This window comes from Sturnira hondurensis, unplaced genomic scaffold, assembly GCF_014824575.4.
Source record: "Sturnira hondurensis isolate 20B ecotype Veracruz unplaced genomic scaffold, ASM1482457v3 Scaffold0018493, whole genome shotgun sequence".
Classification (NCBI taxonomy): Eukaryota; Metazoa; Chordata; class Mammalia; order Chiroptera; family Phyllostomidae; genus Sturnira; species Sturnira hondurensis.
In genome coordinates, this window is record NW_028091124.1 from 107,945 (window position 1) to 130,568 (window position 22,624).

The 22,624-nt window shown below is 57.4% G+C and overlaps 1 protein-coding gene across 1 annotated transcript; it reads right to left on the minus strand.

Moving 5' to 3' along the window:
• Positions 1–1,594: 1,594 nt before the first annotated feature.
• ATG4B (autophagy related 4B cysteine peptidase) lies at positions 1,595–22,583 on the minus strand. The gene is made up of 13 exons (XM_037069274.1): positions 22,484–22,583; positions 15,195–15,296; positions 14,974–15,045; positions 13,113–13,211; positions 12,681–12,782; positions 12,108–12,180; positions 9,773–9,852; positions 4,752–4,945; positions 4,291–4,369; positions 3,868–4,013; positions 3,464–3,520; positions 2,994–3,087; positions 1,595–1,994 (listed from the first exon to the last, which is right to left on the minus strand). The coding sequence occupies exons 1-13, from the start codon at positions 22,491–22,493 to the stop codon at positions 1,921–1,923; spliced, it is 1,182 nt and encodes a 393-aa protein (XP_036925169.1). The 5' UTR covers positions 22,494–22,583; the 3' UTR covers positions 1,595–1,920.
• Positions 22,584–22,624: the final 41 nt, after the last annotated feature.

Below are 22,624 nucleotides of genomic sequence, written 5' to 3' on the forward strand. Positions count from 1 at the left end.
GGAACCTGCCCTGCCCACGTCTTGGTTTGACCTCTGCCCTCAGGATCCTGACAGTGTCTTGTTGGAAGCCACTGGGTGTGGAGATGCCCCAGCAGACGCCAACAGCATTTCCCAGAGGCCATGACTTGGGTTCCAGGCCACTGCACCTGGGGACCACAGGAATGTGTTCTGCTCTCTCATCTGGCTTTGGTCCCCTCACACCAACACCTGAGGGCAGGCTTGTCACCCCCTGCATTGTCCCACCAGGTCTGGGGCACAGTGAGGGGACTGGCTGAGGCACCCACCTGAGGGAAATCACACTAGGCAAACCCCTTGTTTTCCTAAACCCAGTTTCCATGCGCCTGTTGCTGTAGGATCACAGGTGACTGCCACAGCGGGCTGGGCTGGGCTCCGCCTGCCCGTGCAAGGGAGACGGGTTGCCAGAGTCCACAGCTCCTCCCTGAGACTCGAGGCACGAGCTGAGAAAACACCCAACCAACTCTCGTTCTGCCACGCACAACCAACCTGAGCAAAAGTCAAGACACAGAGACAAGACTGTTTTCTATTGAAACTTATTATTCGCCTCAACCTCAAACCAGACAAAGAGCGGACAACACTGTCTTCGGTGAGCCCTTCCAACCACTCAGCTCCCCTCCGGTCAGGCTGTCACCCCTTCCAGCACTCGCCCCCCCCCAGCAGGGGCTGCAACAAGAGCTCCTGGCCCAGCAGGCTGGGTGGCGCCTTTGCAAGACGCAGCTGGAGGAATGGCGACCACCTAGCCTTCCTCCGGCCCCAGGGGAGGAGGGAGAGAGAGAAAGGGAGGGCAAAATAACTTACGTCAACAGCACCCAGGGGGCTGGGGTGTCCTCTGCTACCAGGTGGGACCTGCCCACTGTCTCCACAAGTGCTGACACCAAGGGTGGAAGGGGGCTCCGCAAGGATGGTCCCCAAGAAGAAGGCTGTCCACCTCCGAGCCCCCAGGCCCCACAGAGACCACTCTCCAGGACACACGAAGCCTGTGTGGGAGCCATGAGCTCTGGGCCCGAAGGCTGGGTTCAGGGCAAAAGGTGCTGCGGTCTGTCAGCGCTGAGAAGAGTCTGGAAATGTCTCCGGGTGGCGTGCTGAGAGATGGGGTACCTGCCCTGCGCCACAACCAGGGTTCGCTCCCTAGCTCCAAACCACCGGAAGCCTCAGTGACCAGGAGGGAAGTTCTGCGACCCTCGACGTCCATGTGAGCCTGAGGGTCACAGGGCAGGTCCCCACCCAGCACCAACGCTGCCCACCCAGGGGGGGCTGGCATGACAAGCAGGCGATGGTGCGCGGGTGTCTCAGAATGCCGGGACCAGGAGGCGGTGAGAAAGGTGAACCCACTCGAGCTTTACCTACTGCCGGGTCGTCACACGTGGGCAGGCGGGGGCTGGGGGGTGCCCCTGCTCATTCTCTCCCCAAAGCCCGGAGGAGCCAAGTCACCCTTCTCTCACTGGGCAGCCCTGGAGGAGCCGTGGGCGGGGCTGCTGGCAGAGGGCTCCCGGGCCCAGTCCCAGGGCGGGGCCTCACTTGGCCACCAGTCTTCTTGGATCCAGGACAGGCCCAACAGAAATGCATGTCTGTCGAGTAACTTCAAACAGGACTTTAATTCCAAAGCTAACCCAGAACCGAGGCTGCAGGAAGCAGGATGGAGGGGATGCGGATGCTCGGCGACCAGCAACTCACTGCTCCCAGCGGCTCCTGTTCTCCCGGGCCCGCAGCACCTGGGCCAGGCAGTCCCTCCTGCAGTGAGGTCTTGAGCACAGTGCAGTCCCATCGAGGGCAGAGGCGGTGGGCACAGGCGGCGGGCAGGATGGATACAAGGCGGTGGCACTGGGCACCCAGAGGCTAGGCTGAGCTCTTGAAGGTGCCTCCAGCAAGGACCAGTCGAGACATCCCCCAACTCTAGGGTTTTCAAAGGGACAGGATTTCAAAGTCCTCGTCTTCTGAGTCAAAGAATCTTTCAAGTCGCTCCACATCAGAAGAATCTGGAAGAAAAAGACATGGGGTTGCTCTGGGTGTGGCGTGAGGCAAGTAGCTGTGAGTGCACCAACCACACCTGATGGCCCACTGGCCCCAGGGCTGCCCCTGGCGCTGCCCCTGGCTGAGGAGAGGGGGCAGATGGCAAGGGGATATGAGGCTGCCCAGTGGAGGGAGTAGCCTCCAGGTCTGAGCCAGCCAGGTGCTTCACTAAGGCTCTTTCACCGAGAGGAGGTGGAGCAGACACACCTCTGGCCAGAGCCCAGGGGGACCCAACGTGCTGAGGGCGAGGGCCTCTAATCCCAAGGGGAGTGCTGGCCCTGTGCCATCTAGGTCTGATGGGATGCTGGTCTCCATGACAACCCCCCCCCACCAAGGCCCCGCTTGATGGTCAAGCAGCAGGCTTTGGCATTGTCCCCCTTAAGCTCTTCAAAGAGAGAAGCCACAGCAGAGGGCTCCATCATCGTCGTCCCCAGGGCAGACTCGCCTGGGTCCTCACAGGGGCCTTCCCTGAGCAGGTGGAGGGGACTGACGTGCTCACAGCCTCAGTGCCAAGTCCCCACTCTCCAAGTGCCATGTGCTTGTTCCGACGGAGGGAGTGGAGGATCCATTCGAGGAGGCCCCTGAGCCCAGAGCCATGTGGTGGTGGGCGGCAAAGCCCGCCCATGGCCACAGGAACCCAGACCGGGACCGGCTCCCACAAAAGCCCGGCACATTCTGGGTCACACAGAACCTGGGGACCTGAGCCCAGATCCTTGTGCATAGGGCCTGGTGACCACGTGTAGGGGGCAGAACAAGGGGATGCTCAGCAGTGTCCCTGGTCCCACATAGCACACACAAATCACCAGGTGTCCACACCTGGGGTTCATACACATCTTAAAGATCAAAAGCAAGGGGACAGGATGTGGGGGGAGCAAGCAGAGGAGACTAGAGGCAGCACACAGACGACACCTGAGAGCAGAACAGTCAAGTTCACCTGACAGGTGGTCCTGCGGCCACAGACTCACCTAGGGACAGGTTCAGGACATCGGGGCAGGCCAGGTGGGAAGGCTGCTGCTCCACCAGCTCAAACATGGGCAGGGCACCTCCAAGCAGCGACAGCTGTCAGTAACACACAGCTGTGGGAGGCAGCCCACGGGGTGCAGCCGCCCACCCCTCCCAAGGGTCACTGTGAGCAGGAGAAGCTGATGAGGCGGAGGCGAGGCTCACAGCCCTGGGCCAAGCCCGTCCACAGCCAGTCCCCCATGTGGAGGCCGCCCTGGGAGCAACCCCACTGCCCACCTCCCCGTCACCCCAAGGCTGATGAACTAGGAAACACACCCTGAACTTCCTAAACAGTGTTCATCCCCACGCCCTCTAATCACCGTGGAGAAGCAGCGACCACATGAGGGCCACCGCATGTTGGTGGAGAGACACGTGGAGGGACAGGTGATAACCTGGAGATCCTGTCCAGGCCGACAAGGGAGCCACTACCAACCTTTCTGACTTGCTGACACCAGTCACCAAAGTCGTCCTCGGTCTCACAAAAAAAACCCTGGAATGAAACTCAGTGGTGAGCAGGCAGCAGCGCAGGTGAGCACCAGGCCACACTTGGCCACAGCAGGGGAGTAACCTCAGGGCTGGGCTTCCACTTCCAGTGGCACTGCAGGGACCCAGGACAGTCCCACCGTCCTCACTTCGCCAGTCTCCACCCATCTCCACTGGCTCCATCAGGGACTCGTGGCTCAGCCCTCTGCTCCAGGTAATGGAGGCTATGGCCCTGAGCCAGGATGGCGGGTTCAAGACTTGGCCTTGACCAGCTCAACAGCAAAGGATACCAGGACCAGATGCCCACAAGCTCCCATGGTAACAAGGGACAGACGGACAATGTGGGGGACGCACCACCGCGATGGACGGGTCAAGCTCCCCGATGTTCATCCTGCTTGGGGGGTGCTGGCAGTGAAAGCTCTCATCTGGGATGGAGCAGCTGTCGGTGAACTCCACCACTGGCTGTGTCGTGTGGGGGTCCAGGTAAATGAGCTCCTCACCTGGGCCAGGTGACATAGCAATCAGCAGAGCGGGAGTGCACAGGGGTGCCACTTCGGACCGGACACAACCCAGCTGGCAGGATGAGCCAGGATGAGAAACACGGCAGGGTGAAGGTAGGGCGAAAAAGGCTGGTGTACAGAGGCACCTGTGCCCAGTTGGGACACGCTGGCACTAGGTCACGCTGCCTTTAAGTGAGGGAGGGGGGGCTACCCCAAAGGCCACTCTCCCTCCCTGGGCTTCTGGCCACTGGGGCACTACCGCGCACCCACCACTCACCCACGTAGCCAATGAAGTAGTGGGCGCTGTTGGGCTTCCCTCCGATCACTCCCAGGGACTGAGGCATCATAAAGCAGCCCTGGGGGGAGGGGGAGAGGGAGGGCTGCAGAGCATGTGGGGGCGGGCGGCCTGCACCCCTGAACTGGGGCCCCTCAAGCCTAGTGGTCAGGAAGGGGGATAGGAAACGTGGGCTGTGCGCTCAGCTCCACGCAGGAGGCGGCCCTGGGAGTGGGGAGACAGGTGTGCAGGAGAGGCCTGCACTCCGAGGTCAGGGGTTGGTTTGACTCCACGGAGCAAAACGAACGGAGGCAGGAGGCTAGGGGAGGGCGCAGGGCCAACAGGAGGGGCAGTCAGAGGCTTAGGACAGGGCCACAACGGTGACACGGGGGGCTTTACCGCAAAATAGTATTTCAATCCCCTCGCTAGTTAGTTAGTGAGGTAACAGAAGAGGGGACACTCACCTTCAGCGTCTCCACATAGGCCTCGTTGATGTCCGTGAGACCCAGGCGCAGGGGGATGAGAAGCACCAGGGGTCTCCACGGTGACAGCCTGTTGTTGACCTCAGCCCGCAAAGGGAAGCCATTGCAGTGCCCTTCGGAATCTGCTGGAAATGCAGTGGCCCCTGCACAGGGAAGGCTGCTCCTGCACAACCGTCCTGGAAAAGGGAGAGGCACCTCGTGGGCTGAGCAGGAGCAAGCCCCAGCTCACCCATGAGAAACAGGCACACAAGCCGGGCACATGAACAACAGGTGCTCACGACAGGGAAACACAGCGTGAGACCAACCCTGCCACCCCCAGAGGACAAAGACCAAACATTTCCTATGCATGTTCAACATCTTTATATGAAACAATACATACACAGAAAACAGTACAAGAACACACGTGCACCTCAGAGAGGTTCCCCCCGCGACAGGCGCCACACAGGCCCTGGCCTGGCCAGATAAGGCCCCAACCAGGTCCCCAAACTCCTGTGACCTACCCCGAGCACGAACACCAAGGAATAACTTCTCCTTTAAACATTTAAGCAACTTGCTTCTAAGAGCACTGGGAGACCTTCACACACGTGAACCAGGGGACTGGTGGCAGGAAATAAAGACACGCTGGTGGCAAGAGCACACCTGGCAACCAGCCTGGCCTCTCAACACCACTCCTCCCGAAAGGGGCCGGGCTCCACAGGGAAGGGCAGTGCCAGGGTGGAGGAGGGACAGAATGGAAGAGCCAGGGTCCATCAGTGCCCAGAAGGGGCGGTGCCCCCCGCCAGGGATGAGTCGAAGACAAAGGGCTGCACGAGGCGACCCTGCGCACACCTCCCACAGCAGCCCCCCCACAGCAGCCCCAGGAGCCAGAGCCTTGGCGCCCCCGGGGACTAGGAGCGGCCTGCTGCAGCAGACTGGGACCAGCCACCAGGCCCTGCCCTCGGTCAAGGTGCTTGGTCCGTATGTGACAGTGGGGAAGGGAGATGGGGTGTGGGACATCCTACTGCACTGGCCCGGGCTCTTCAAAAGCACCCACACTGGGAAGGACCCGGGAAACAAAATGGAACTTCTGGGTCAAAGGGGACCACAGAAGCCTGGCTCATGCAGGTTCCAGAGGGCAGCAGGGAGGTGCCAGGTGCCAGGTGCGAGGTTCAGTGGGAGTGGCGCAGCCTGAGACACAGGACCACGGCTGCGGGTTTGCACCAAGCGCCTACAGCGGGGAGTCCAGGCTGAGGCTGGGTGGGTGGCTGGAAAAAGGAAGAACTGGGAGCGAGGCCTCACCCTGTTTTAAAAAAATTCTCTGGCTATTTAACCTTTCTGTGATATTGTGATTTATAAGAAACACGCAGGATCTGAAAAGTAACAAGTACCACCCCTTTTTATTACAAACTCTTTTATTACAAAATTCTGTAACAATGTCACACTCAAGCACACTGTGTGACATTTTAGGGCAGAGGTTCAAAAGAAAACTGCGAACCATTCCCCAACTGCACCCCCCCCACGCAGGCGTCCCCGAGGCCCTGTGTGGGATGCTGCTCTCTGCTGGCAGAGCCTGTGGGGCGCCCGGGTGCCCCGTGTGTGAGCGACAGGGCCAAGGAACCCTGACCCCGCCTGGGGAGGAGCTGATGGAGCTGACCAACCAACAGCCGAGGATTCCATCGGTTACCTCTGCGTCACGCAGCTGATAGGAACCCAAACAAGGGGTCCAGGGAGCCTGGGGTGAGGGGTAGACACGTGGAGACCCTGGGAGAGAGGAGCCAGGGCAGGGCAGCTCCTCTGTCTGGCAGTCCCTGAGCTGTATCCTTTACAATAAACCTGTGATCTCGCTCGATTCTCTTGGGTTTGTGAGCTGCTCTGACACACAGTCCAAGGGGGGGACCTCCAATTCATAGCACTGGGTCAAAAGCACAGGTTTCATCTGAAGTGGGGGAAGGGGTGCAACTTTGCAGGCAGAGCCCTTGACCTGTGGGGTCTGACGCCACCTTCAGGTAGCTGGCGTCAACGGGGTGGTGGTGTCAGGGAAGCCCACACATCGGAACCGGGGTCCACATCTTCCCCTTGAACTTCTGAACACAGCCTTCTGCGCATCCTCCCACTCCCCGGTGACCTGTGGCCTCCAAGAGCCAGCCTGGAGTCTATCAGTGCCCCCACCTCTCCCCTTACGCAGGTCGCCCCTGCAGCTCTCCTGGGGTCTCTGCTGTCCGCTCTACTGTCCTGACTCGGAGCTGCTGGCTTATGTCCTTCACTCGCACTTTCATCGTCTGACACGGAGCAGGTGCAGGTTTTCCTCCTGAGTTCAGGAGGCATCGAAATGTGATATTCAGTCTGTTAGCCTGACTTCCTCTGACCCCAAAGCTAAGGTGTGAAACTTCGAGGCATCCAGTTCCCTGGTTACCCTGCATTTGGCTCACACACACGTTCTCTGGGCACTTTAACAGAGGCACGTTCTGCCATCAGAATCTAGGCTCTGACACGCATCTACTAAACTCTTCTGTTACTTTGGTTCTTAGTTTTTCCCCATTTGATCCACCAGGGTCTCTGTGTGCATGGGTTTGGCTTTCCTGAGTTTGAGGCCGTGTCACGAGAACCTGCTGTCTTCCTTGTCTCTCGGGAACCACACCAGCCTTGGGGGTTGGCTCGAGATGGGCAGTGCCGGGCCGCCTCCTGAAACCCACAAGCCCACAGGCGGCCTGTGATGTCACAGTGGTCCTGCTGTCAACAAATGGGCTCTCCCTTGTCCCAAGTACCCGTCTGTAACTCTCTAGGGCATCCTGAACACTTTTAACTTATTTAGACGTGGTTTTCCTTTCAACGACAACTGAACGGTATGTTCGCTTTCCTCACCTCCTGAGCCCGGGTCTCAGAATTCTGAGCATGTTCTGGCGCTTGGTGGTGGAAGGTGAAGCTGCAGAGCCAGTGAACAGCCTTCCTGTGCGAGCAGGTCATCACCACTACTGTCACTTGGATGTTCGCAGAAGTTTCTCTTCATTTTTGTAGTTTGGCAACGTCACCAGGAACACGCGTGTTTTACGCATGCCCAATAGCTAACACTTGGGGTTCTTCAGACTCGAGCCCCCCTCCGGCTCTGCTCCGTCGCCGTCCCATGTCCACCCAACAACGGCCTCTGTTCTGCTCTGCTCCTGCCATCGGGCTCTTCACCCACACCTTTTTGGCTGACAATGGAGTTCGGTCTGTGCTCGCGGCCAGACTACCTTCTTCGGGCTGTGATGTCTCCCTGGACCCAGTGACCCCTACCAGCTGCTGTGCTCACACGGGCTGACTTGACCCCCACTCAGCGCTGTCAGGGCTGGTGGTGGACATCCTGGTGGGCCCTCAGAGGATGACGGGTGGGTGGGTGCACAGGGTCCCCTCACCTGGCAGGCTACCTGTAACATCTGAACGGGAACATTGAAGCTGCCGTTTCCCTGGAGAAGGGCTTGATGGAATCTGTGACCCCAGCGAGCTCCTCTCAGAAGCTGGCACTGTTTCTCCACCTTCTGCTCTGCAGACCCTGGGCCTCCCTCCCCAGCCTGCAGCCCAGTGGCTCTGAGCCACACACTGGACAAGTAGCCAGCCCATCTCCACTGTAGCCTGGGCCCTTCTCTCCAGGGCTCCTGCAGCCAGAAGCACTCAGTGCCAGCTGCTCAGAGTCCTGTCTGCTCACCCCCCACCTCACTACATTGTCCCGTTGGTCACGTTCTGATGCTCCTCTTCCTGAATGTGGGTGCTGGGTATCCTCCAACATCCCTGTGACATGTACACGTAACTTCTGGCCTGGGGTGGGGGTGGGGGGCACGAGGCAGCGAGAGGGGGCCCTGAGCATGGCCCTTGACCACATACACATTGGGAGCCCATTAGAAATACAGGTCAGACCCTCCCCAGAGCCAGACCCACGAGTTCCTCAGACAAGCACAGGGTCGTGTCTCCTCCTGGTTCCAGCACTGCCAATCTCGACAACTGAGACCCCAGGAGAGACCCGAGAGGGACAGAGGCAAAGGACAGAGGCTCCAGGAAGCTGCGTGACTCCTGCCCCTTCCTGGCCACTGCCTCAGATAGCCAGCTGTCTGAGGCCAAGATTGGACTAGACCCTGGAGAGGGCGGAGGACTGCCGACAGCGAGAGAAAGAAAACTGCGGTGTGCCGGAGCGCTGTGTGGCCAGACCGTGACATACAGTGACATCCTCACTGACGGGAGAAAATGCCGCAGTCCTGTGTGTTTTGGGGGAGAAAAACCCACTGGAAGGAAGTTTGTCTGAAGGGCAATGCGGGCTACTTCTGAACAGTAAAATCAAGTGATTTCCCCCTTCTTTGCATTTCTGAACTTTCCAATGTTTCAAGAGGAATTTCAGGAAACAGAAGGAGAAGAGGTAGGAGAAAGACAGCCTTCTGTTACAGCCCTGCTTACCCCTCCGGGGAGCCCGAGCTGTTAGGGGCGAGGGCTCTGCCAGAGTCCTCAGGTCCGCAGAAGCCAGGGCTGCTGCTTATTAAGAAGCCACACCCCTGACTACCCAATCCTGACAGTGTCCCTGGAATGGGAAGCAACACCCCTGTACGCCAGCACGCACACTCGCAGACATGCTCTACGCCAGCAGCCGCATGGGCAACACTTGCTTCTAAACATCCATGCGCCCAATTCCTTCAGGTTTCCAGGGGATCCTTCCAGAAAGGGGCAGAGCTGCGTCCCTGCTCTGTGCTGCCCCTCGGCCTGAGAGGGTGGCGTGGGAAAGTTGTTCCTGCCTTCCTCAGCGGTGCACCATGCACATGAACGCAACTCAGCAGGTACAAAACCACAGAGGGTGCTAAGAAACCCAGCTCTGTAGCAAGCCCAGGCCCTTCCCCGTCACCTGGTCCTCTCTGTGAGGAAAGGTGGGACCCCCTGGCCTCTGCTCAGGGTGCCCAGCTGTTGGGCAGGCCTCCCGGGCAAGGCCCTGGGAACCTGGTCAAGGGGAGTGCTCAGTGGCCACTCCCTGAGTCCCGTCCACCCCGACCCTGCTTTCCGGCACTTACTGATGTCTTCCATCACCACTGTGTTGTCCATGGCTACGTGGACGGCCAGGGCACTCCACGTGTCGAAGACAGCGAGTTTCCTGCCAGAAAGGGGGAGGACACGCAAATGAGTGTTCACGGGGCACAGGGGGTTCTGCTCTGCAGGACTCAAGAGACATCAGTGCCACGGGCAGGAATAAAGCCGAGGCTGGAACCTGTCCCTCCCCTTGGGCCCAGTGCTTCTCCCAGGACCCCCAGTGTCCTCCGCAGAGTGGAGTCTCTGCACAGCAGTCTCCTGGTGGCATTGCAACCTAAAGGCAGATAGAAGTGGGAACCAGAGCGCGAGTGAAGCTGGAGACCACAGGCTTCCCAACAGAGGCAGGCCCAGCTCCAGCCCCTCACTCTGTGCCCCGCTTCCCCCCAGACACGCTGAGCTGAGGTTCCCAGTTGTGAATGACTGAGGAGTTGTCAGCTCCAGGATTCTGGCCCTGGAAGGAGGGCAGATTCTGCTACCAGAAGTATAACAGGGGTGGGAGCCTGTGGGCTTTTCTGGGGTATAGGGGAGGTGGCTGGGTCTAGGGACACAGTGAGGAATGTTGGAGTGACCACACAGAGCTCCCCTGGGGGGAAGGCCAGACAGGACACCAGGAGAGCACCTGCAGGGCCACCTGGCCACCTCCCGCCCACGCTGAGGGCCAGGCGCCAAGCAGAGACGCACTGACCCATGAGAGACAGAGCCTTTGGGAAGGCTGACATTCTGGGGGGAGGCAGCAAGAAAGCAGTGACTGTGTGAGGTAGTCAGTGCCCCAGAGAACACACCAGGGGCAGGCAGGGCACAGCCAGGGCAATGCGGGAAGGTGCTGAGGCAACGGGCACAGTGCGTGCAAAGGGCACAAGGCACCACGTGCCAGGAGGCACGCAGGGCAGCCAGGCCACAGCTACTGCCAACCTGCCATCACTGGGGAAGCCTAGGTATGTGGGGAAGAGGGATGGGTAGCTGACTTCAAAGCTGTTTGAAAAGATACCCCCAGAATGGCAAAGAGAAGGGAGACCATCAAAGAGGTGAGGGACGGGGCCTGGACCTGGGTAAGGACAGTGAAGTGAGCACACATGGTCAGTGAGGACACAGCACACAGCTGTGTCGGGACAGAAGAGTCCGGCACAACCCCGGTGTCTGGCCTACCTGCCGGGAAGGAGGGGCCACCCCCACTGTGGGGGAAGCAAGCAGGCTAGGTGGGAGAGTCTGCTCTGGGTTCTGCCTTTTAAGTTGACTAGCTCCTTGGATGTTCAAGGTACTACGTGAGCGTCTTGGTGTGACAAGTCAGCCCCGATTCACGACTCTGGGAGCTGAGAGGGAGCCAACAACTGAGAAAGCTGGGCGTGGACAGTGCAAAGGGAAGTGGCCACAGGCCCAACACAAGGCCCACACCCCTGACTACCCAATCCTGGGAAGGGGGCAAGGCAACAGACGCAAGGTGGCCGGAGGGACAAAGGACTGGGGAGCGTGGCTCTGTGGCCCAGGTTTCCAAAGATAGCACGTGCCTGGGCCAAGAGCTCCTACCAAGAGCCCCAGGTGGCTGAGTGGGGACAGAAACTCAGCCTCCAGACATGACAGGGTTGACAGTGACCTTGATGCAGCTGCTCTGGGCAGAAGTGGGGAGGAAAGCAGGAAGGTAGCGGTGCAAGACAAGAAGACCTCACACAGACCACACAGGTGGACACGCACACAGGCCCCGCTTCCAAGGCAAGCAGTGCTGGGCCCGGGCTCTACAGGGCACATGGGGATGCTGAGTCATGCAGGGGCTGGGCAAGGGGGCAGAACCAGTGGCAGGCTTGGGGACCCACCGGAAGCGGGGCATGTAAAAGGAGGAGTGTACTGGAGGACCCCAGTAAAGCTGACAAGGGCGGCTGGGTGGAGAGGCAGCCACCCACAAGGATGGATGAGAAGGGCTGTCCCAGGAAGGCCACCTCAGGGTGCCTGCAGGAGCATCCTGTGGGGACTGGGAGCAGGCAGGCAGGTGACGGAGGCCAAGGCAGGAAGCTGAGCTTTTGAGGAGGGGGGAGGAGGACAGGGCAGAGCCCCACAGTGCAGGGGGGCAGCTCTCCCCAGCTGTTGACCACCCAGCTGCAGTGCCAGATGGGCCCACCGACAAAGAACAATGGCTCCAGCCAATGGGCGCACCCTGGGTGAAGGTACTCATCCTACAAGAAATCTAGATTCCGATTCGCAAGACCACATGAATGGCCACCACTGAGGACCCTCCTGAGGCCCTGCAGGAAAAGGCCTCAGGCCTGAGCACATCCACCCAACCTTGTCCCCGCAGAGATGGGGGAGGGGGCACGAGGTCGCACGTACTTGAGAACCTGGGCAACCGTGTTGGGCCCGTACCACTGGCCAATGGACTTGCCCTCACCAACTCCCATTTGCGCTGCAGGAAACAGATCCGGTTAGTGACACACATGTCCCAACCCCAACACCCTCCCCAACCTCCCAGAAGAGGTGGGTCCTGGTGGCAGGAGGAGCAGGTCCCAGGAAGCCCAGACAGGCCTGCCTAACTCAGCCTGCACTGATGGACACCAGGGTGTTTGCTCCAGACAGACACTTGAGGCCTCAAGGTCTGTCCTGCACCACGAGCCAGGACTCCAGTCATTCAATGACGAGCAGGGCTGAGAGGTAAAAGGACTCGCTGAACTCAGAGCCGTCTTTTTCCTCCCTCCCACGACTGGGAACAGGATGCCCATCACAAGCTGGATTTGCCTAAGCGAAGGAGCAGTCTGACTGCCTGCCCAAGTCCGATTTGCAGCAAGGCTGGGATGAGCAGTCGGGCCCACCCTGTGGCCCCTGGTGGGGACAGGCTTCCTGCTGCACACACCTCAACACAGAAAAGCTCTCGGGACATCTGAGACCCGCCACCCTGCCCCCACCCACCTATCTGGTGGATGGAGTAGTAACTGTCCTTCCTGTCGATGAATGCGTTCAGAACGTGGAAATAGTTGTCCGGCTGCCTCTTCCGCTGCGTCCACCTCCAGTCTAGCGGAGACAGGGCAGAAGTGCAATTTTGCCTAATGTGACAAAGCAGCCCGCGCACTATGAAACACTTGGGATGCAGAAAGTATCCCAGCTGCTTTGAACCTGGCTCAGGTTCAAATCCAGGTTCCCCAGGATTCCAAAGATGCCAACACAAATCCATGCAGAAGGCAAAACAGTGGCTTCAGAGGTTTAAAAGAACTTCTGACAAATGTGTCAGCATTCTTTAAAGTCACTCTTGTAAATCGCTGAAGGCCAGCAGGTCGCTGAAGAAGTCCAACCCCTCATCTCCGTCTGACCCCACCTCATCCCACTGTTCCCAGTGTGACTTACCTCGGCCCAGGTGCCGGCACAGCAGGGCCTGGGCGAAGATCATCTGTCCGCAGCGAAGCATGCAGCCCCAGCCCGTGTCCGAAGTGGGGCCGGTGCCCCCTGTGGTGGAGGCAGAGAGAGTGGACTCACTGTTGGGTGGCAGTGATCGGACCACGCTGGTCACCCTGTGCAGCAGGTGTCAGTGCCATCTCGGCCACGCACCCCTCCCAGCGCACGGTCCTGCTAAGGACCTGCTGCTGGAAGTTGAGATGTCCCAACGACCCTCTCAACTGGGCCATGTGAACAAGTCACCTGAAAAGGTGTCTGGAAACCATGAGCAGACCCTGCTCCTGCGAGTCATCGGGCACGGAGACCATGGTGCAGGGTCAGCACTGGGAGGGGTTGGGGCTCAAGTCAGCAGTGAAGGTGCTCGTCCATGGCCCATTCACTCACCAGCACACAGACTCTGACACTAGGCCCGTGGGAGTGTGTGTACAGTGACACAGNGGGCCATGTGAACAAGTCACCTGAAAAGGTGTCTGGAAACCATGAGCAGACCCTGCTCCTGCGAGTCATCGGGCATGGAGACCATGGTGCAGGGTCAGCACTGGGAGGGGTTGGGGCTCAAGTCAGCAGTGAAGGTGCTCGTCCATGGCCCATTCACTCACCAGCACACAGACTCTGACACTAGGCCCGTGGGAGTGTGTGTACAGTGACACAGGCCCATACACACAGGAAATGCCCTGATGTCCTCAGCAGCAGCAAGGCCTGGGCTCGCTGGTAGTGACCCAACAGACTCAGGGGCTGGACCCTGGGGGCGCATCTCTCCTCGAGCCTGGGAGCCCCACCATGCGCGCAAGGACACAGCCCAGCTCTCAGGGAAGGTGTTTAGCATGGTGCCTGTCACCCCCCACCCCACCTGGGACACCAACCAGCCACGTCCTGGGGCTAAGGGAGGAAACACTATACTGGCCTGCAGAACCGGGAATCCCCTCCCCCACGACCGTGTCAGACAACACAGGGCTCCTCAGCAGCCGGTCCTCCTTCCCTGCATCCAGACAGCTGGCTTGCAGGACAGTGCCGTCCCTGCTGGCACCACACAGCACACCTCAACTCCACCCCATTCCCAGGGCCGAGCAGAGCAGCCTCAGAGAAGGTGTGCAACCAGAGCAGAGAGCACCTGACAAATCGCACAATTCAATAGTTACCTGTGGGGACACTGGTCTGGTCTCCCTTATTTCATGGCTGCGAACACCAAGCACTGGAGATGTTTTATGCCCACCTCACTTCAGGAGAACAGAGGAACTGAATCGAGGCCAGGCGAGGAGGAGGTGAAGCCTCCTGGACCCAGCCTCTGGTCTCAGGTGTTCTAACTGGCAAAGGCCAGGCCACGCGGGTCCCCAACGTCTGTCCTCTGGGCACAATGAGGAAGAATCCCTTTTAACAGAACCTGAATGCCACCTGCCCCGCCCAACGGCTCTCCCACAGCTCAGCGTGGGACATGCTGGATAAGATGATGGGCAGAGAGCTATGGCCTCCAGCCACCCTGGACCTATGACCCTGACCCTACGACACTCAATCACATCGATAGGATGATAACCCGAGAGCCCCTGAAGCACCTCGCCGCTTCATGGCCGCGATCTTCCATGCTGTCACTGCCAGTCATGGCCCCTGACCCTGGTCTTAGGCCCCAGGGTGGAACGGTGACTTATGATTGAAGAAGCGCTGCCAGGGCCTCGCCAGCTTGCCTCCCCGGGGTTGCCGGGAGCATAAACACAAAGTGACAAGTACTGGGCACACCCAAGTCAATCTACACATCAATCTATCGTCCTCCCTCCAAAACATGCCTATTCCATCGCACGTTGTAATAAACAGGACTTACCGATGGCTGGGAAGTTCTTCCTGTACGTAAACCACAGTCTAGACGCCACATCAGATAAGATTTCATCCTTTTCTAGAAAATGTTTAAAAGAAGAAAACACGTACACACAGCCTCAAGTACCACATCGCGTGTAACAGAAACTTAGCAAGCGACTGTTACCACCACAACACGGTTTGGGAGCCCGAGCACTGGAGTGCAGCCGGCTGCAGCACCGCCGGTACCTGTGAAAACACTGTATTTCCTGCCCAGGATCCAGACGGGCTCCGAGGTCTCCGGGAAATCTTCAAACTCGGCAAATCGGAGTGTGTCATAGGTCAGAGTCGCTATTAAAATTAAAGACACACATTGATCAAATTTTTATAATTTCATAAAATAGCACCACAATCACTTATTGCATTGCTATATTAAAAACCCAAGTAGAACTCCGCATCTCAGGGTCACCCAACAATCGCAACTGACGGAGCACATGCACAGGCCTGGCAGTGCCCAGGGAGGTGTGGAGAGGAGGCTGCCAGGCCCGCCTCCCCACCACCTGAGCCTTTGAGACTCAAGCCAGAGTCAGTGCCCACAGAAACCAGGGTGTGAGACCACCTGGGGCCAAGCGGCCAAGCCCAGGGGAGAAAGTAAACACAAAAACAAAAACGCAAAAAACAAAGCCACCTAATTTAAACACCCACTTTACAACTAAAATGTTTAAAATCTAAAGGACTAAAGTAAAACAAAACCACACCTTCAGCTTGGGTGCCAGGTGCCAGGCTGGCAGAGGTGGACTGGCGTAGGGGGAGGGAGGCTTCCACTGCCCTCCCAGGGTCACCAGACCACACCAGAAAGCACTGGCCCAGGGCCATGATGAAGGCAGATGCTTCAGAGGCAGAAAGCCCAAGCCCTCCCTGACAACTGGGGGCTCCAGGCCACCGCAGATTTCTTGGTAGGGAGAGATTAGCTGTAGGGGGCAGGGCACGAACTCCTGGGCGGGGCACTAGGCTTCAGAAATGGAGAGAATAGGCCCCTGAAGGTCCGGATGCCAAGAGGCCTGGAGCCAAGGCCTGTGCCTGCTCTTTGGTGAGGCCACCAGACGGGCACAGCCAACAGCTTCCACCAGCAGCACCCCACTTTCACAAAAAGTGTGCAGAGCGTGGGGTCTGACCACCACACTGACAAGACCTGGGCCCCACCTTACTTCCAGGGTCCCTCCTGTCCACAGATCCCTGGCTGAGGGACCTGGGCCTTGCATCAAGCGCCCAAGCCTGCGAGGCAGGTGCTGGAAGCAAGCTTCGGATGCCCCGCCCCTGCAGCAGCGCCGCAGAGAGCCCTGACACACAGCGCCCCCTGCTGCCTCTCCAGCTCCACAGGGCCTGGCCACCACATCCTTTACCTGCAACCTCACAGGGTACTTGGGAAACCGATGACTCCGGATGAGTTTCTCCCAGATCTTTTTTAAAATTTTTTTCTTAAGATTTTATTTGTTTTATCAGGGGAAGGGAAGAGGAAAGAGATGGAAAGAAACATCAGTGTGTGGTTGCCTCTTGTGCACTCCCTACTGGGGACCTGGCCCACAGCCCAGGTACATGCCCTGACTGGGAATCAAACCCGTGACCCTTTGGTTTGCAGCCCGCGCTCAATCCACTGAGCCACATCAGCCAGGTGACCCAGATCTCAATTTACTTTTTGACAATAGCTCCACCTTTTGGTAAAAATGGCATATGCTACTTATTCTTTTAAAAAGAAAAGAAAAAAAGGGAAAGGTAAGGAGTAACCTGCAGCCTCACACCCAGCAATGACTGTCCCTCCGGGCGTCTTTCTGCACACACCCATGAATGGGGCTGCAGCACACCTGTGCTTTCCTCACCTATTCTTCTCCACGAGACCGTCAGTCCCCAGAATCAGAGCTCCCTCAATGCCTCGTGTCTCACCAGGTACGCGGCATGGCTGCCCATGCCACAAGGGACTCAGGGCTGTGCGGGGTGGGCCTGTTGCCGGCCAGCACCCTGCTGGTCCTTCTGTGCTGGGCACAGCCCCAGGGAGAGGCAGAGCAGGCGGCCAGGCGCTCACAGGCTGCAGGCTCCTGAGCCACTCACAGTGCCTCTGGGGGTGGCGTCCCCTCACCCATACCATGGGGAAAACAACAGGCTGCCCTCACCTCACGGCCAGGCAGGGACCCTCCCCAGGCAGCACACAGGAGGCCGGAGACATAAGGGCTCCAAGGTCAGCAGCATCACAGGGGTGAGAACTACAGGCTTAAAAGAAAGTACTTTGCTCTACCAGAACCTGAACCAACGCACCACAGAACCTCCATCACGGGGCCGGGAAACCAGTGTGTGGACCCGTCAGGTCCTCAGCCAGAGGCTGCATGTGTGACGTGGATTCCTCAGGCTGTAGGGACCCAGACCCAGCTCTGCCTTCTCAGTGTCCCAGGAATCCTGTGCTTCCAGAGCAACCCCTGCTGCCCAGAGGGCCCCAGCATGACAGCAGGTCTGGGTCCCGCAGCTCCATACTCGCCTGTCTGGTGTCTGTGTCCATGGTCAGTGCCAACCAGGCTGGTCAGTGATGGGAACAAACAATGTGACGTAAACGCACAACGTGACATTGAGCTTATTTCTGCCTTCCTACATAAGGCTTGCCTGTCTCTGCATGGGACTGTGGGAACTGAGCTGGGATGAATGACAAGCCCATCTTTTCAAGGAGCTGATGACACTCCCTGCCTACACTGTCCCCACAGCATCCCCACACCCTCAGCCGCCGCCGCCCAGCTCGCCTTCTGAGGCAGGCAGACTCAATGCGCAGTACCCTCTCCAGGAGGATGCTGACAACACCTGTCTGACCTCCAACGACTGTGACCCTCACCCTGCTAGAGCTGGGACATCCTCCCAAGAGGCAGTGGCTACACGGCTCCAAAATATGGGCGAGCTCGGGGCTCTCACGCAAATAGCTCCTCTGTGGCCAGTGGCACACATCCAAGGGTCACAATGCCACTGGCGAGTCGGCGGTGTCACTCTGGTCCCCGAGACACTGCTCAGACAGCTAGTTTCCCACATGAAGAAAATGACCAGAAAGAGGGGAAAGGTTCATTCTGAAAGGGGGGTGATAGGTGACAAGGCCTGGGCAGCTTTGAAGTTGAGGGGTTTTATCACAAGAGTGGCAAAATGCAAAGCAAGCATATTTCTTGAGTTTATTAGCAAAACTTACAGGCAACCAAGCCAACTTCAGAGAGACAGCAGCGAGAGGTGTTCTGTGAAGTTTTAACACGTCACTGAGTGTCCCTCCCAAACTAAGAAAATTACAGGCTGCGCGGCTTCAGACTCTTTACTGTGGGAGCCAAACAGCAGCCAGGAGACCAGGCACTCACAGGGAGTGAAGCTCAAGACCACTCGCAGGGGGGCAACATGGACGGGCGTGAGGCTCTGGCAATGGACCAAGTACCCAGCGGTGGTCTTGAGCCACTCCCATGTGTACCATACCAGGCCTCGTGGCAACTCTGCTCTCAGATGGGCCAGCAGCCTCTGCCTGCCTCCCGGAGGTGGCTTGCTCATTTCAGTCCACGGTCACATTATAATGTCACCCTCTTTCCACACAATGCCACATTGTTTATGAAGCAGTACCATATCTCCCGAGTTCAGGGACTCCAGCCTCGAAAAGAGCACCAGTGTCTAGACTTCCCAGTCTCAACCTGAATCTGAAAGGAGACGACATGCAGGAGAAGCCAGGTGCAGAGGCATCACCTGGTGTAGGAAGGAGGCCCTCTGAGAAGCACCTCCCCCATCTGGTCCCTGGAGTGCTAGACGCCTGACCTTCCACATCTTCCCTGGGATAGTCCTGATCTCACCCAGAAGAGGATGCAGAAAGCCTTTTATTAGCATGCTGACTCCATTAGAAAAGATCTCAACTTAACTTTATTAATCTGACGGAAAAACGGGTCCTTGTACTCATGTAGTGCAACCGACTTCTCTGCCTTCAGCCCCAATCACACGGTCACTTGCCCAGGGAGAAGCTCCGGGTTCCTCTGAGAGCTCACTGTGACACATCAGGGGTATTTCCCCCAAACACCTCTGTCTTCTGAAGGGCCAGCCTTCGTAAATAAAATCAAAAGAAGGGGTCTCCCTTTTCTTTAGAAGATGCTTCTTTTCCTTTTTGAAGATTTTACTTTATTCTTAGAAAGAAGGGGAGGGAGAGAAACTTTGATATGAGAGAGAAACATCGATCAGTTGCCACCTGCATACGCCCCAACTAGGGACCGAACCCGCAACCCAGGTGTGTGCTCTAACTGGGAATCAAACTGGCCAACTTTTGCTTTGTGGGACATCATCCAACCCACTAAGCCACACTGGTGAGGGTCAGAAAACACTTGTTTAGAATAACAGGCTTGCACGCAACTTTTATTAAAAATCCAAATACTGCCCTGGCTGGTGTGGCTCAGTGGACTAAGTGCTGGCCCGAGACCCCACCAAGGGTTGCTGGTTCGATTCCCAGTCAGGGCATGTGCCTGGTTTGTGGCCCCCCAGTAGGGGACGTGCGAGAGGCAACCACACACTGATGTTTCTCTCCCTTTGTCCCTCCCTTCCCTTCTCTCTAAAAATAAAAACCTTAGAATCCCAAATACTTTGTATGAAGATGCTGGTGGATGACTTCTGAACTTTAAGCAAAAGGGAAGAAGGGAGAGAAGAGAAGGGACAGAACCCCAAACTTGAGTGACACCAGGAGACTAGAAAACATTGCTTCAGTGAACACAGGGGCCAGACCTCCACATTAAACTGCGCAGCCTGAGCAGCACTTCTCATTCACCAACACCGTGTGCCAACAGACAAGGCTTGTCCTGTACACAATCTCTACAACCAAAGTGCTTATAGGACAGGAACATGCACGTTGTTCGCTCAAGTTCTGCTCCTCCAACCACCAACCACCAACTGCGTACACACAAGATGCACCGTGACGCACCAGAGACGTGAGCATAAGAGCCACTCTGGCTCCAAGGAACAGAGAGCATGGCCATTTAAGTGCTGGGCCTGCCAGGTCCTTGGACCAGGAGTGAGCTTTGATGGGCAGTGCTGGAAGTTGGGGGAGAAGACAGGCAGCCTGCAGTCTGCCTGCTGCCTTTCGAACTTCTGCACACCAGAAGCCCCGGGCCACTCCTCCCTGGCCTTCTCTTTCCTCCCATACTCAGGCCCTCAGTGGCCTCACCCGAAGTGGCCTTCTGCACACTTGAATCTCCAGGCCAGGTCTACTCCCTCAGTTCCAGCCCATAGACCCAGGGCTCCTCAGACATCACAATGTGCATGTCTGATAGGCACCTCACAGTCAACACACACAGAACTGGCTCCCAACAGCTCCCCACCAAGCAGGATACCCCCAAGTGTTCCCATGCCATTTCTGAGCTCAGGCCACACATCATGGCACCATCTTAACTCCTTCCCCTCCAGCCACACCCCTCACCCCTCATCAGTCCATACACAACCCTATTGTCTCAGCCTCCTCTCCCAAGCCTGACCCAGCCATCCAGCAGCTCCCCTGACTCACTCCAACAGCCTCTTAGCTGGCCTCCTGCTGCTGCCCTGCCCCTCCTTAGCACATTTTCAACCGAGCAGCCAGAGCAAGGCTGCTACACACACCTCCATTCTCGTTACGCCTCCTCTCTAACCTTCCACCGGGTCACCATCTCCTTCAGCATAAACATGCACCCAAGTCCATGACCCGGCAAGGCCCCATGCTCGGACCCAAGGCACCTCTCTGTCTCCAGCTCCTGCTTCTCCCGGACCACCCACTGCACCCTGGCCACGCTGCCTGCTCACTGCTCCTTGCACACCACCCCCTTCCTTCTGCACTGCTCTGGGTCTTGGTCAAACTTACCTCTGCAGTGAGACCTTCCCTGGGCACGCTGGCTCCAAGTTCAACCCCACCCTAGCCAGGCCCACATCACTTTCACATAACATGTACCGCTGGTGTCACGTCTGGAATGTCAGGCAGGGCATGGCTTTCATCTATTTTATTCATCTCTCTAGTCCCAGGGTCTAGAACAATGCCCCACACAGACCTCCTGCACAATAACCAATGTAGTTTACAGAATGGATAACTAGGAAAACAATCAGGAATCTCTTAACACTTGGCCAAGGAAGGCAGACTCTTGAGGGGCAGAGCTGCGAGGGGCAGGGCAGAGCCATCAGTCACCCCTGTGAAGATGTGTCCGGTCAGAAGAAAACCCCGCCACACCCTGCAAATGCCACACGTGCTTTTATCAGCATCAACACAGGCCTTCAAACCCAAATGCTATCATCACGTGTCTACTCCTAACTTGAACATGACAATTTTCACATCGAGATAACAGGACCGACGTTAAACTGTTTTCCACCTTAACCAAGTCTCTCACACGAATGACTCTTGGTATCAAGCAGTAATAACTTAAAAGAAAGTGGAAAAAATTAAAGAAAGTGGCTAGACAAATAATGCTATTCCTTCACTACCCCATGCCCCAGCAAACGGGACAAAAGTATCTGATACTTTTTATTTTTCAAACAAACTTCACAAAAAATACGTGTGGTTAACAGGATGAATCAGGGCTAATGTTTCTTCCAACCACCCAACGTTTAAGTGAAAAATGCCACAAATCATTGAAAAGCATCTACTTTACACTTTGCAAACTGAGATTAAAGTAAATATGTTACAGCTAGCAGGAAAAGAAAAACGAAGCAGAAACGATGTGACAGGTGGAATTAACCCAGATGAAAGTCTTCCTGGGGGGGGGGGGGAGCAGGGTAGTACTTGAAGGCAATTCACTACCCACGGAAATTAAAAAGTTAAAACAGCCGTGGGATAAAAAAAGCGCGGGGGTAGAAATGTTTTCCAGGCCACTAGACAAAGACTCAAAATACCTTGTCAGCAAAAATTAAGGATCAGAAGCATGATGAGCTAGGCGGAAACACCACATACATGCATTTCACGTATGTACGTGTGTACACACCCCTACTTTGTACTAGAACACCAAAAAGTTAAGATAGAAGATGTCTTCACATTCTATCTTCCATCACAGAAAAAGCCATCTATTGTTTACTGAATAAAAACTAAAACAAGGTGCGGTGTAGAGTATTGTTTCCCGCCCCCAGCCTACCAACCTAACTTCAAAAAGTTAAACACTTTTCACTTCATAACGCTAGTGGGGCGGAGGCAATAGCTTCCCAAGACCGCCGTTTCAGGACCCAGCTCTGCCCGAGTCCCTGGCGTCGACCAGCTCCTCCCTACCACCCCCCGGGCCGCGCTGCCCCTTCTCGTCTGAGCCGGCCTTGGGCATGCCGGGGCGGTCACCTGGGCGCTGCGGCGAACTGGACAAGCGCCGAGACCCGCAAACACAGGACTGTCAGACCCGAAGCGGCCTCCGCACGGACGCCGCCCCTGCCCGTTCCAGCCGGGGCCGCACCCCGCCCACCCGCCTCCCCGCGCTCAAGCCGCTCGGGAAGAATCCCGAGAGACCGAAGGACCAGACGAGAGCCGTCCGCGGGTCCCTGACGCCCCAGCAGGGCCTTACCTGCGTCCATCTTCCCTCTCCGGCCGCCCACTGAGCGCCGTGTCGCTCCGACGGGACCGCAGCGCGACGCGACGGGCCGCCGCCAGGGCCAATCAGGAGCGCGGGCGGAGCCGGAAGTGAGTGAGAAAGTGCGTCGGCCGC